Below are 14,385 nucleotides of genomic sequence, written 5' to 3' on the forward strand. Positions count from 1 at the left end.
TGGAAGTAAGATGAAAAACTCAGGAGGGAAGTGGGAAGTATCTGACTTAGTTTTAGGAAGAGCCTTCATCTGCGGGTTCTGTCTTCGTGGCATTAAGTAGCCCTCAACTCCGTTACATCCTGACTCATCCCATCTCAGTCGAGTTGACCAAAGCCCAAACACCCTCTGGCATACCTAGGTCTTTCCTGCTTTTTATTTTGAAGTAACAATGAAAGTGAAAATGAAGTGAAAAAACGCTAGCACTAGTCACCTGCCACGTTACCGACATTTCAGTCAATGACGGACCGAATATGCGACGGTGGTCCCAGAGGTTAGTGCCACACAGCCCGGGTGTGTAGTGGGACATCCGTCTAGGTTTGTGTACAAGGACGCTCAGTGACGTTTGCACAACAACGAAATCACCTAACAACGCGTTTCTCAGAGGGTATCCCGTTGTTAAGTGATGATGACTGTGTTTGTCTACCCTTTTGTTTAAAAAATTCATTATTCTATTTATTTATTTAACTTGTTAAATTCAGCTAACTTCGTGTCCATTGAGAAATGCTGCAGGTTGGCGTAGATTATTTTTTCTCACTGTGACGTTCTGTAGTGTGGAGGGAGGGATCTGATCTTTGTTGTGTGTCTTAGTCAGAAGCCACTCCAAATTTCCCCTCATCCTCAACCCGGAGTAGGTATTGCATTGATTATTTTATTCAGTAAACATTTATTTAATGTTGACCATGTGCCATCTGCTGTTGATGAAATAAAAGTTCCTGCCCTGGGCAACTTACACGTCAGTGAGGGAACACGTAACCCCAGACCTGAGAATTATCCTTGGTGTTTACTTCCCTCTCTTGCGTTGGCAACATCCAGTTTATCACTACTTCCCACCTTTCTGCTTCCAAAATGGATCCTGAATCCATTTACTTCTCTTGGTTTCCATTTCCACCGCCCTAATTGAACCATCAGTCGTCTTATGCACTGGGCTACTGCAGTTGCCTCTTAACTAGCCTTCCAGTACTTTCTTCAGTCTGCCGCCAGAGATCTTTTAGAAATGTAGTTTGACCACATAATTCTTAAAACCTTTTTGGAGGTTCTCCCTTGCTCTTGGTGTAAAGAACAGAATCTTATCAGGACTTAGGATGCCCTTCGTGACCTGGCTCCTGCAGACAGCCTGCGTCTCTTGTCTCACTTTGAAACGCTTTGCTCCCTACATTCCAGCCACACTGGACCCCTTCAGGTCTCTGACTGCACTGTGGTTGTGCTGCTTTATGCCCTTGCACGTTCTCTTCCTTCTGCCAACAGCACTGCCCTGTGCCATCCTCCCCCGGCACCTTAGTTTGGTGTGAAAATCACTTCCTTAGGGAGATCTTCCCGGGCCTACACAATCCTGTATTTGGGAGTTAGGAGTGTGGACCCAGGAAGATTTCCCTAAGGAAGTGACTTTTACACCAAACTCCCTACCAGTCTTCTCAGAGCATCCTGTACCTTTGCTTCATGGCGCTCATCACAGCTTATCGCATATGTCTGTGATCAAGAGCTTGAGGTCTGACCCCGTACGAGTTCCTGTGAAGGCAGGGACCACTCTGCTCTTCCCTCTGCGGTATTTCCAGCACCTAGCACAGCGCCTCACTCTGAGCCGGTGCTCAAGAAACGTTTGTTGAATAAGTGATTAGTGTTTGACAAAATGAAGTATTTGGAAGTTATGCTAGGAATTCTATGCTGTGTATTTACCGTTTTCACTGTGTTGCAAATCCTGAGGAAATAATTAAAATTCATCTGACAAATTAGGTGTATTTTCAACATTGTAAGCTATGACCAACCTGCAGTGATGGATCAACACGTTAATTGAAAGCGTGGACTTAGCTGCTAAGATATTTAACAGTGTTTTCTCTTTTTCCCCAGCGTCGAGGTCCTCAGCGATCGGTCGACGTCATAGTGTCATCTGCTTTCTTGTTGACCATCTCAGTTGTGTTTATCTGTTGTGCCCAGGTGAGCTCACTTGTTCTGTGTGGAAATTAGATAATCGTATCTATAAACATGCGGCTTCAGAATGCTTTCTAATAATAAACAATCAAAGTAATAATATAAGTAAGCCTAGTTACACAAGTTTTGAAATTGACTTTTTGCGGTTTATTTTCTTTCAGAAGAATAAATTATCTTATTCATCTCTATGCCACAAACAGTGGCTAGCATATTCTCAGATGTCTATTAGTTGAACATATAATTAGTTTTTGTCTACAATTCACTTGGTTATCTTTATTTCCAAAAACAAACTTATGAGTGACTAGAGTTATGAAATTGTTTCGGACTGTTTTCCATGAATTTCTGCTTTCATATTTAATATTCATATACTATGCATATTTAATATTCTATTTTATATCTGAGTTGTAACTGTGACTTGACTGCCTCATGTTCGAAAAAAGAATTCTCATTGACCAAAATTAGGAAGCGGAAAAGCATCTCAGAATATATTCTGTACTATAAAACTTAAACTTCTATTTCAAGCAATATGACATACTAGATTACCTGAAAATTCTTCTGCTTTAAAATACCATACAATGCTCTCAAAAAAGAAAAAACAACTTTTTAATATATATATATGAACATTTTTATATACATATCACATACATATCTGAGTTTATAAGACAGTAGGAGGCCAAAAATGAAGATAAAACTGAAAAACAGAGCAATTAAGCGTGTATGTTAATGTCGTGGCAGCCCCAGGATAAGCACTTGGGGACGTTGTCAGACTTAGTATCCTGGAGATTTGAGATTTTGTGCCCACGTGAGCCGAGACCCAGGGCCTTGGCCTGCAGCCCTCCTTATGCGTGCGTATACTGTAAGGCCGGGGCCCTCCAAGGCCTTCAGTCTCAGTGAAACGGAGGAATAAGAAAGACGGTCTGCCCACCAGCACAGGAAGACGTAGGGAAGCGTGTCTGACTCTGCCTGGACTCTGCTAGGGTGTGTGACTGTGGGTCTGCCCTCATCACAGGGTCAGGGTTCAAATGTACGTTACAGACCTTGTCCTGTACCCCTTCTGTCAAGGGTTAATATAAAAAGTGATCTTAGGCTCCCGGGTACCTGGCAGAAGCAAAACCAAGACTGTTCTGGTGGAATTTGACTTCAGCCGAGGCCTCCCAGGATTTTCACAGATGAAGCCCCTTCAGGTTTCAAAACACTTGAGGAGATATCTCAACATGAACGAGTCGGCAGATCGACAAACTGCAGGACCAGGTCTCCAGCTACTGCAGATGAGAGAGTGATCAGAGAGAGACTGTAAGACAACTTGTTTAGAATGATTAAAGACATGGGTAACACTGAAAAAAGAACAGATACATTTGGGAAAAACACAAACAGCACTTCAAAGAAATGAAAAATATAGTCATTGACATTAAGAACACAACAAACAACAAATAGCAGATTGAAGACTGCCAAAGATAGTGAACTGGGAGATGGAAGAAATTATCCGGAACATAGGACAGAAAGAGAGATGGAAGTGTGGGAAGGAGGTTGAGACAGATGGGGGACCCAACACGTAGCTCATAGGAATTCCAGATGGCAGGAAGAGGGAGAGCAGGATTTGGAGAGATGAGGCTAGGAGTTTGTATGAACTGATGAAAGACATTAGTCTTCAGATTTAGGAAGCACGGCAAGAACAAGAAGCAGCAATAAAAATAAATCCACACTTAGACACATTGTAGAGAAACTGTAGCACACCAAAAACAGAGAAAAATCTTAAAAGCAACCAAAAGGAAAAGACTGATTTTCTTTTACTCACAGTTTCTTATTGCATCTCAGTCTTTTCTTAGGGTTTGATTTCAATGTTGCTGAAGTGCATCCTGCAGTAGTTGTCTCTCACGAACATAAGATCTATCTATTGCTATCAACAAAAGACACATGAAACATGGGTAACATTGAAAGCTTTTGAACGTAAAAGGATAGAAACAGATGTTGTAGGCAAATACTAGCCAACAGAAAGCTGGTGAATTTCCATTAATATCAGATGAAATAGTAATCCAAGAAGAATTGCTGGGGATAAGGAGAAGCCTGACAAAAGTTGAAAGAATAATTTTTCAAGAAGATAGAACAATTCCAAAGTAATCATATAACTTCAAATATATGGCCAAAATCAATAGCACTGTAGTGAGAAATTGACAAAATACCACGTTGGGAGATTTCAACACATTTCTTTCAGTAATTGGAATGAAGCAGACAAAAGAATATATAGTAAGTACACGTATCTAAACAAGATAGTTAAAAGTTTGTTCTGAGGTTGGAGAATGTGTTCTTTTCAGGCACAAGGACAGTTTATAAAGCTTTGCCGTGGACCAGGCCGCAGAGTGGCTCTCAGCTGGTAGCGTACAGACCTCTTGCTCTGGCTGTAATGCAGAAATCAATGACAGCAGCAAAAAACTCACACGGTCGGAAATTTTACAACATACAAATAGCAAAGGTGTAAAAAGGAAAAGCATAGTATTAAACTGTAAAAGGCTGGTACAGTTGAGAATTTTTTTTTAAGAATACTAGTATAAATTACTTTATGTCATTAAAGTTGAAAGCTTTAGGTGGACAATTTTCTAGAAAGGCATAATTTATTAAAACTGACTCAAAATTAACTGAAACCTGAGGAGACCTGTAACCATAAAGTGGTATTGATTCATAGTTTAAAAATCTGCCACTGACAAAAATCCTCGGGACCCATGTGCATTTACAGGTGAATTTTGCCAAATATTCAAGTAAACAGGAAATCCTCGTCCTACACAAAAGATCTAAAGAATAGAAAAAGAGGGAATATCCCCCAGTTCATTTTATGTGGCTGACGTAACCTTGATAGCAATGCCACAGAGACACATGAAAATGGGAAGCTGTGAGCTAATTTCCCTCATTAACATAGACGCAGAACACTAGGAACAAGCAGCCAGCAGGTGCATGACAGTAAGTATTCCACGACTGAGGTCATTTATCCCTGGAACACACACATCTTCAGCTTTACAGAACCCGTTAATCTAGTTTGAGCTCCTCCAGTTGATTAAAGGAAGAGAAAATCTCTGATCATCTCAACAGATGCGGAAAACAAGGCATAAATTTCAGCGGAGAGTCGAGATCTGGTGCCTGGGAAGCACCGTGCTCCGTCTGCTGCACTGTGTGTGTCGAAAGTCAGAGCCCACGTCGTCCGTGTGACATGCGTTACCTTAGGGGGTGTGCTTCAAAGTCAGGAGTCAGACGGCTGCCCTCTCTGCTGCTTCTAGTCAGCATTTTGATGGCGGGTACTAACCCGTGAAGATGGGGAAAAAGAAAGAAATGGGTTAAAGATTGGAAAGGAAAAAACAAAACCATAGACTATGTGATTATCCACATAGAACACCCCAGTGACTTTACAGACAAATTATTAAAAATATGATAGGTTTTTTAGAAGATCATGATCAACAAAAATAGATACAAAATCAACATTAAAAAATTAATTTTGGGGCCAGCCCCAGTGGCCTAGTGGTTAAGTTTGACGTGTTCTGCTTTGGCGGCCTGGATTTGTCTCTGGGCACAGACCTACACCACTCGTCTGTCAGTCGCTGTGCTGGGGCAGTGGCTCACATACACAAAGAGGAAGATTGGCAACAGATGTTAGCTCAGGGCGAATGTTCCTCAGCAAGAAAACATCAATTTTGTTTCTGTAAGCCAGAGATCAGGGAACTTCCTCTGTAAAGAGCTGGATAGTAAATATTTTAGACTTTTGCCTGACACATGCAGTCTCTCATATATTCTTCTCCGGCCCTCCTTTAAAATTTTAAGTACCACAAGAGACACCAAAAATGACAAAACAGAGTCTTGGAAAAGATATTGGCAAAATAAATGGCTTAAATAGCATTGTTACTCAGACTATATAAACAATTTCTACGATCAGTATGAAAAACAGACAGCCTCGTAGAAGAAAGTGCATATAGGATATGAGAAGGTAATTTACAGGAGAGGAAAGTGAGTGAGCACCAAGCGTATGAAGCGCTTCATCCCCCTAAGTAGTCAGGAAAAGTGCAAGTGAAACAACGAGAGAGCAGTTTACACCCACCATATTGCAGGAACTCAGAAGGTGGGTACTACCAAGTGTGGACAAAAAGAGGTCAAAGGGAACTTGGCTACACTGCTGAGAGTGTAAATCGGTACAGCTGTTTTTAGAGGGAAAGTTGTCATATCTAATAAGGTTGAATATGAGAACATCCAAGGACCCAGCGATTTCACTCCTAGATACTAACTCCTGGAGAAAGTCTCGGATGTGCACAAGGAGACACATCAAAGGGTGTTTATTGCAGCGTCGTCTGTAGTAGGAAAGTTGGCAACAAAACCAACGTGAGTTGGGAGAGTCGGCCGGCACACTGTGGTCGGGTCCGTTACTGTAATTCCTCGTAGGAGGTGGAATGGATGGTCAGAGCTTAGTGCACCAACACGGGTGAGGGTGGAAAACAAAGTTCAGTGGAATAAAAAGCAAACTGAAGAATGATACGGGTAGTGTGATAACATTTATGTAATTGTGAAATATATATAAGTAACAGTATAAGGATGCATATGTAGCTAAATTATAAAAACTGCATGGAGGAGATAAACAGAAAATTCATTACCCTTATGGAGGGGGGTGGGGAAGAAGGGAATGGTGGTCAAGAAAAGCGTAAAGGGGTTTAATCTGAATCTGTAACCCTTTGTTTTTCAAAAATCTGAAAGAAATCTTACAGATAATAAGATCTGACAAGAGTGGGTCGAGGCCCCATGGATTTTGGTTACACTGAACCCTGTACTTTTTATGTGCTTGACATGTTTCATAGTAACGTGGAATGTTTTTTAAATGTAATACTACATTCGTGATCAAATGAATGAGGTAGAGTGTTATTTTCTTTTAAAAAGAGGTTGTTCGAATCCCGTTGCTTCTTGTTCCCTTTTCGTACACTTTTAGCTGCTTCACGTGCATGAGATCTTCCTTGACTGTCACTACAATTGGGAGCTGGTCATCTGGTGCATCTCGTTAACACTTTTTCTCCTAAGATTTGTTACCCTCGGGTCAGAAACCAGTAAAAAATATAGCAATACCTCAATATTACTCACTGAACAGGTGAGCATGCATGTTTATTATGTTATAAATTAGTGTCTGTAATCTACACATTAAACTAAACGTTTTTGTTTACTTCAAGTTCCTCAGGGCCCTATATTATTAGATTAAGACCATTTGTGTTATAGTTTGGTGGGACGCAGCCTCCCTTCAGTGTTTCTGCCTTGATGCAGGTTTGAACTCTCATCTTCTGTTTTTATGTCCCACCTTCACTTGAGAAGAAGGAAGCTCCATTTATAGAAATGCTGGATTTTAGGCCATTAGTGGGATGTGCTTGCTTTGCAGTGTAGCTGAGCCCTATTTGAATAAGCATGAATTTGTATTCACTAGAAAGGATAAAGCGTAGTCATTTTGATGGTTAACTTTATTTTGTATGAATTTGTTTAATATTTTCCTTGCCATTTCCTAGGAATTATTGGAAGAAACTTATTGCCAGTGAACTTGTTGAGTATTTTGATTTTGGAAGATCAGTAGCCCTGTCAAACGACCTCAGTCTCAGGGAAAGGGAGAGGGGCTGGCAAGCGAACTGGTCCCCTCTCTGTTACGGTGCCTTGTCAGCCGGTGTGGCTCCGGGACGGAAGCGCTTCACCTTGTCAGTGACGCCATCCGGTTTCCTTTCTTGTTTCGGCTTTTAGTTACATCTGGAAAGCTTAAATAGCAGTTATTACTTTCTTTATTATTGAATTCTAGAAGCTTATGGCAGGAAATTTGGAATATACAGTAAAGTACAAAGAAGAATATTAATATCACCTATAATCTCAATAACCAGAGAACAACCATTAATATTTTAGAGACTATCTTTCAATTCCTTTTAAAAATGAGTGTTTGTTATAATTTTAAGTATTTTTAATTATTTACCATTTTTTTCTTATGAAAGATAAACCTCTACTTGAAAATGGAGAAGAAACCCAACAAGAAAGAGGAACTGACACTAGTGAATAATGTTTTAAAACTGGCTACTAAACTGCTAAAGGTAAAAACAGAATTGAAGCGGACGGGCGGAGAACGCACTGTCCTCACGCTGCATCTTAGTCTTCTGTTCATGGAGCCCATCTTTATTTGGTTTTCTAAATTATCTGAACTGTTTCCAAATTATATTTGAGCACGTTCACGCAGTTTACACTTTACTTCTCATTGCAACGCTAATAAAAGTAATCCAAATCATTTCAGTTTTGAGATTTTAGTATCTTAGAGTACTGCAGAGGTTAGATGCATCATTGGAAATTTTTGCCTCCTAGAACTTAAAATTGATTTCAAAAAAGATTTGATGTTACTTTGGAAATCTTTTCATTTTGTATTTCTCAGAGCAGTCTTCTGCTTGGCCTGAGGTAACTTAAAAAGTGGCAATATGTAATCATTGGAATAAATGTACCTCACCAACAAACGTTTACATTCTTAAATCATTTTTGGTAACAGTTGAAAAGAATATAATTTCAGTTCATCGGATCTCATAATAATAACCCTTTGGAGGTAATTTAATAAAATATTTTTACCACTACTTTGCGGTTTTAGTAATGCTTTTCTTTCTTAAAAGGAAAATGTTTTTTTAAATCTCAGTTTCTATAGCAAATTGAGTATAATTCTTAGAGTCATTTCTAAGTCTTCAGAGAATGGCATGAAGTCAGTTGTCTCTCAGTGTTGTGGTTAATTCTTCAGTCAACTAGAAAGTATTAAATGGGTACAGACTGCGCCTCACTGTGTATCAGGCGGTGAAAGGGTTGGGAAGAGGTGGTGGGTTTGCTCGATGCATGTGTGGTGAGTGTCCTCAGAGTGTGGGCACCGTGCTGGACAGGACGAGGCAGTAACCCTGAGACTGACGAGCAGCTTCAGTCGCAGAGTAGAGAGAAATACAGAAATAACTAGAGTACAAAGCACAACAGTGTGATCCTTGCTCATCACACATAGTCTTCTGTCAGAAACCTGGGACTTAAGATAGATTGCTCCTTCTCTCTCACTCTTCACAGCCAGGAAATTCTCGAACCCGTTGATGCAACCTCTCAGCTATCTTCCCGTTCATCCCTCTTCCCTATCAGTACGCCCTGAGTCAGACCCTCCTTGTCTCTCGCATGAGCTTCTGATACGTCGCTGCTTCCAGTCTCACTGCTCTCCACTCCCTCTTCCTCATGGCTGGCCCGCTGGTCCTTCTCACATGCCCATCTGATATGCCCCTCCCCTGATTCCGTCCCTTCACTGCCAGTCTGCCAGTGCAGTCTGCCTGAGGAATGACCCTCACCTAAGCAGCTGGTTTTGTGAGTTCCTAGCATTTCTTCCCTTGCACTTGGGTCCTAACAATGCTGAGCGATCCGTAGCGGTTCACAGGTGCCATGTTCTCGTGTGTCTTAGGGAATACCTGCTCTCCCCACCCTCTGAGTTTCAGGAGCACCTTCCTCTGTGGCCTGCTGCCTTTTATAGTGGGTTCTTTATTTGCATGTCTATCAGACTGTAAGGTCCTTCAGCCTGAATCATAACTTCCCAGAGCCTAGCACAAGGCCTGGCATATAATAACAACTTTAAATGTTTGAATCAATCAATTAATTAATCCGTGTATTTGAAAACTGTCTCAAAGGGGAATTTTTACATATGTATTAATATTGGCAGAAAATTTGGCTAATTAAATTTCGAATTCTTCTGCAAAAAGATACTGTTCTCTTTTAGTGTCTTCTCTTACACTGAACAGTCTTCTCGAACCTCCTTGTAGCTACTAGACCAGCACTTGACTAGTCTTTCATTTGGGACAGAATTTGGAGTTACAAATTTAGCTTACAGAGTTCTTTTAAAGGAAGTCACTCTCTCCTAAAAAAATTAAAACTATAATTACTTATTTCAAGTTTAACCAAGTTTATCCTTTCTAAAACTACGCCTAATTTGTAACCGTTTTTGAAGGTGTTTTTAAAACCGCTCATTATGTACTGCCCTGAGTTAGTGTCTCTGACTGTTGCTGGTGAGTCTGAGCTCGTGTCCCCTCTCCTGCCAGGAGCTGGACAGCCCCTTCAGACTGTACGGGCTCACGATGAACCCCCTGCTCTACAACATCACGCAGGTCGTCATCCTGTCGGCCGTGTCCGGCGTCATCAGTGACCTGCTTGGCTTCAATTTAAAGGTAAGGACTGGCAGGTGGCTTTTATTCCTTGGTGTCCCATCGCATTTTTGTGACTTTCATTTTACCCTAGCATTCTTTTCAGACCTCACATGCACAGGAACAGAGTCATTTTGATTATATTGTATAAAAGTAGTGAAAATAACTTCACATGTAATTTCAAAGTGATAAATATTCCTGGTTTATAGTTCTGATGGAACTCCTAATCTGGAACAGGATTCATTACAAATAGGACTCTCTTGTGTAGGATAAATGGAGGTATCTATTTTTACTCATATAATCTGAAGCTAATTTAGATGATAGAAAAAGAAGATCCCTATTTCTTTTTTTTGCCAAAAGTTATATTACTTATCTATATAGCAAGGCATACATCCTCTAACATATGCACAGCTGTTAGTGAATACATACTAGAATATTCATATTAAACAAGTAGTATATGTATAGTCACTTCCCAGTAAAAGAAAGTAAGAGAAATCTGATTTTCACGTTTTTATTTGTTTAAGATGAATTCTTGAAAAATAAGTGGATAAAGGAATTTGAAATGGTAGAATCTACAATCGTTTATGAATGAAATTCAGATGAAAATAGTATGTGACAAAATTTAGCAAGTGGCGATATAAAAACTGGCCCTAATGGTCACTGCGTCTCTTACTTTTTCACTAGCTGTGGAAGATTAAATCATGACAACTCAGAGAAAAGAAGATGTGGCGTCTTTTCCGGAACAAGAGTACCAGCCACGCTGCCTGAGAGCCGTCACTCACTCTGCTCCAGGAGCTCAGCCGGGAAGCGGAAGTGTTTACATCAGACTGTCTTGTGCAATCCTTATATTTATTTTACTTGTTCACTGTTTTTTACATTTATTTTGGTCTTTATATTTTATTCGTAGCATTGATGTACTTAGTTGTTGAAAGGGTGATAAAACTGATATCAAGATACTTGAGATCCTGGTAATTGCTCATAAATCATCGACAAAGTAACGAATCGTGACAATAGAAGCCATTGCTAAACACTGTTTCTCCATCAATGCCGTGAACTTGCCTTACTTGAGGAAAACTCCTTTAACTTTGGAATATTGCGTTGGACTCAGCTGAACACACAGAGCGTTTTCTTTGGTGAATCAAGATTCAGTCAGGGTTTCTCTGGAGTTGTCTCGGAACAATGCCAGGATCGACACTGATTAAGCTGCAGTTGAGGCACCCTTCAGTATTAATGTAGAGAGTGTCCCATACAGGTCAACAAGTGCTCTTGGATGGAGAAACTCTTAGTAGAGCAATAATTGTAAATGGTTCCCATACTGTAAGATATTTTGATAAAAATTAACTAGTAATAATTGTATTTATTTGAAACACTGGGCTGTTTGCACAGCTCCAGCTGTGCATGCTCAAAATGTGCACTTTTTAAAACTGTTACTTTTAATGTGTATCTTTCTATGGGCGATGTTCTAGTGTGCTAGGGCATGATACGGTATCCTTCTGAGTGAGGTTTCCACTCCTCTCACAAGGGAAGTGCCTATTGACATTACTAGAGTACGTTACGTTTACTCAAGTGGAATAATCTTCTCCCCATGGTACACTCTGGTGTATGCTGTTCATACCACACAGATGAACACCTTAAGAATAAGGTTACAAACCGATAAAGGACTCCTCTGATTGCTAGTTATAAAACAGTATCCCAATTTTCAGGAAAGACAGCTTCAGCTTGCAAATTTTGTCCTCTAAGCTTAACCTGGTACCATCCACACGCCCCCCCCCCCCCCCCCCATTATAGAAGGGCTATTTTAGATGCTTTTAATCTGGAAAGTTAACCCCCTTCCCCCGAAATAATTTGCCAAGTCTCCAAATGAGAACTTATCATGTTGGCATATTAGGTAAATAGGGCGAATATGATGGTGTCTTACATTGGGCCTTGATTTTAAGTTGTTATATTTGTACAATCAAGAATATTTTAGGAATTACATGAAACATGAAATGTTTTTGGAGTTTTTTTTTTTTTAACCGGGTGTCTAGTTTCTAAAACAAAGAATTTATTTGAAACAATCTAGAATTTTCTTGGTGCAAGATATACCATGTTGAATATCCTCACATTTTTTACCATGTTTTAGGGAATTTAAAATAATGAATCGTAAATGATTTATTTGACTGGTGCAGTTGTAATCCCCGAGTCATAATCTTCGGGTCAGGAATGTGTAGAGAACAGAGCCCCATCCTGGTGCCGCTTTGCTCTCACCATTCCTCTTGACCGTCCTCATTCAGACTCATCGTGTAGTGTATTTTCTTTCTGTAGAAAACAGCAAAAGCATTTTGTTTTGTTTGCCTGTGTTCTAATATGTTTCATAATGACCAAAGTGCATTCTGAGTTTTTTCAAGGAATGTATTACTGGAGCTTTAAGAACATACTTATTTTCTCATGTGAAAAATTAGGCTTCGTCTGATGTTTCTTCTTCCTCTATTGTCTAATGTTGAGGTTGTTTTTAAGAATTATATTTTATAAACTTTTTCAAAATAAGGTACATACCTATACAGAACTTAACATTTTGCACAGAATATATCAAATATATTTTGAGAAAAAAAGTACAGCATGAGTTCTGTTAGGAATAAAAGAGAAATTATTGTATCTCACACACACAAAAATACTTATTCAGAATGGAAATATTTTTGAGAAAAGTAGCTGAGTATACTGATTTAGGAAAATGCTTGTTTTGGATTGAAGTTCATTTTAACTTAGAGTTGGGAGTTGATTTATTGAGTACAGTGTACCTCTCAACACCTTATTAATAATATGTTGAATTATGTCACTAATATGGGCAGCAGAATACTAATAGGAAAAACTGGTCATTTTAAACGGTTTCAGAACATAAATGGAATTGTCTTCAAAGGAGAAAAATTGACGTTGCTGCCTTTAAGAGTACCATGAATGTAAGAAGTGGAAAGAATTGTAACATATGACGTAATATAGAAACGGCAGTACAGAGGTAGAATTGTGGCAGATGTGGTGTGTTAACTGTGGTTTCTTTGCCACATGTGTTGTATTTGAAAGTTTGAACAGCAATTTTAAAATAAAACATTCTATGACTGACAGTGTTAAACTGGAGGTGTTTTTTAAGAATTTTCAAGTCGTATACATTTCCATGGTAATTTTGTGTTTACTATAGCATAAACTTTAGTTGTAACTGTTAGATTTGAGGGGAATGGAAATAAATTTTTTTAAAACTTCCCAACACGTCCCCACCCAGTGCTCCAGCCCCACAATCGCCCAGGGCATGGCGCAGAGAGAGAGGTGGCAGCTGGTGGAGCCCCATGAGCACCTGGAAGTCCACATGGAGAGAGGCAGCAGTTGGGGGAGGCATGCAGCTGTAAGAAAGTGCCCCTTCCCCCACCTCTCGCTCCAGTCCTGCGATAGCCCAGAGCTCCACACAGGGAGAGGAGCAGAGGTGGGAGAGGAGCAGAGGTGGGAGAAACACAGGGAGAGAAGAGCAGCCTTCCCCCTGCCCAAGGCTCCAGATCTGCCATCAGCCAGAGCATCTCACCCTGAGAAAAGCAGTCATTGGCCGGAGCTTGGGAGGCCCTGATCATGCTGGACCCAGAATTCACAGCTCCTGAGCCCCACCCAGTGTAGGCACGTGGCAGCAGCAACCAGATAACACCATGCGGAGCCAAAAATCCACACCATTAAGCAGTATGAGAAAGTATATTAAATCTCCAGACCAGAAGGAAAATGACAAGGACCCAGAAACCAACCTTGAAGACACAGAAATCCATAACCTAAATGACAAAGAATTCAAAATAGCTGTTGTAAAAAAAAAAAACTCAACAAGTTACAAGAAAACAAATTAACGATTTCAGGAGTTTCTTCACAAAGGAGATGGAAACCATAAAGAAGAACCAATCAATTGTTGGAGATGAAAAGCACAGTGGATGAGGTTTTTAAAAATCTAGATTCTGTAAACAACAGAGCTGGCAATGTGGAGGCCTGAATTAGCAATTTAGAGGCCAGTACTATAGAAATGCTTCAGTGGGAGGAGAAGAGAGAACTAAGACTAAAAAGAAATGAAGATGCTCTCAGAGAAATATCCAACTCAATTAGGAAATGCAACATAAGGATTATAGGTATTCCAGAGGGGAAGAGAAGGAGAATGGAGCAGAAAGCTTGTTCAAACAAATATTAGCAGAGCACTTCCCAAACCTGGGGAAGGAGGTGGAAATCCACAGGAAAGAAG

At 40.1% G+C, this 14,385-nt stretch overlaps 1 protein-coding gene across 18 annotated transcripts in view; it reads left to right on the top strand.

The window, feature by feature from the left end:
• Nucleotides 1-13,244, top strand: part of PHTF2 (putative homeodomain transcription factor 2) — a 119,597-nt gene extending 106,353 nt beyond the window's left edge. For all 18 annotated transcript variants that reach the window (XR_011502277.1, XR_011502271.1, XR_011502274.1 and 15 more), the window contains 5 exons: nucleotides 1,885-1,971; nucleotides 6,920-7,075; nucleotides 7,950-8,045; nucleotides 10,047-10,172; nucleotides 10,833-13,244. Coding sequence is in view for 13 of the 18 variants with exons in the window: in XM_070506029.1 (XP_070362130.1) it covers nucleotides 1,885-1,971; nucleotides 6,920-7,075; nucleotides 7,950-8,045; nucleotides 10,047-10,172; nucleotides 10,833-10,853 (486 nt within the window). In the remaining 5 variants the exon portion in view is untranslated. The remainder of the gene's footprint in view (nucleotides 1-1,884; nucleotides 1,972-6,919; nucleotides 7,076-7,949; nucleotides 8,046-10,046; nucleotides 10,173-10,832) is intronic.
• The last annotated feature ends 1,141 nt before the right edge of the window (nucleotides 13,245-14,385 follow it).

This window comes from Equus asinus, chromosome 1, assembly GCF_041296235.1.
Source record: "Equus asinus isolate D_3611 breed Donkey chromosome 1, EquAss-T2T_v2, whole genome shotgun sequence".
Lineage (NCBI taxonomy): Eukaryota > Metazoa > Chordata > Mammalia > Perissodactyla > Equidae > Equus > Equus asinus.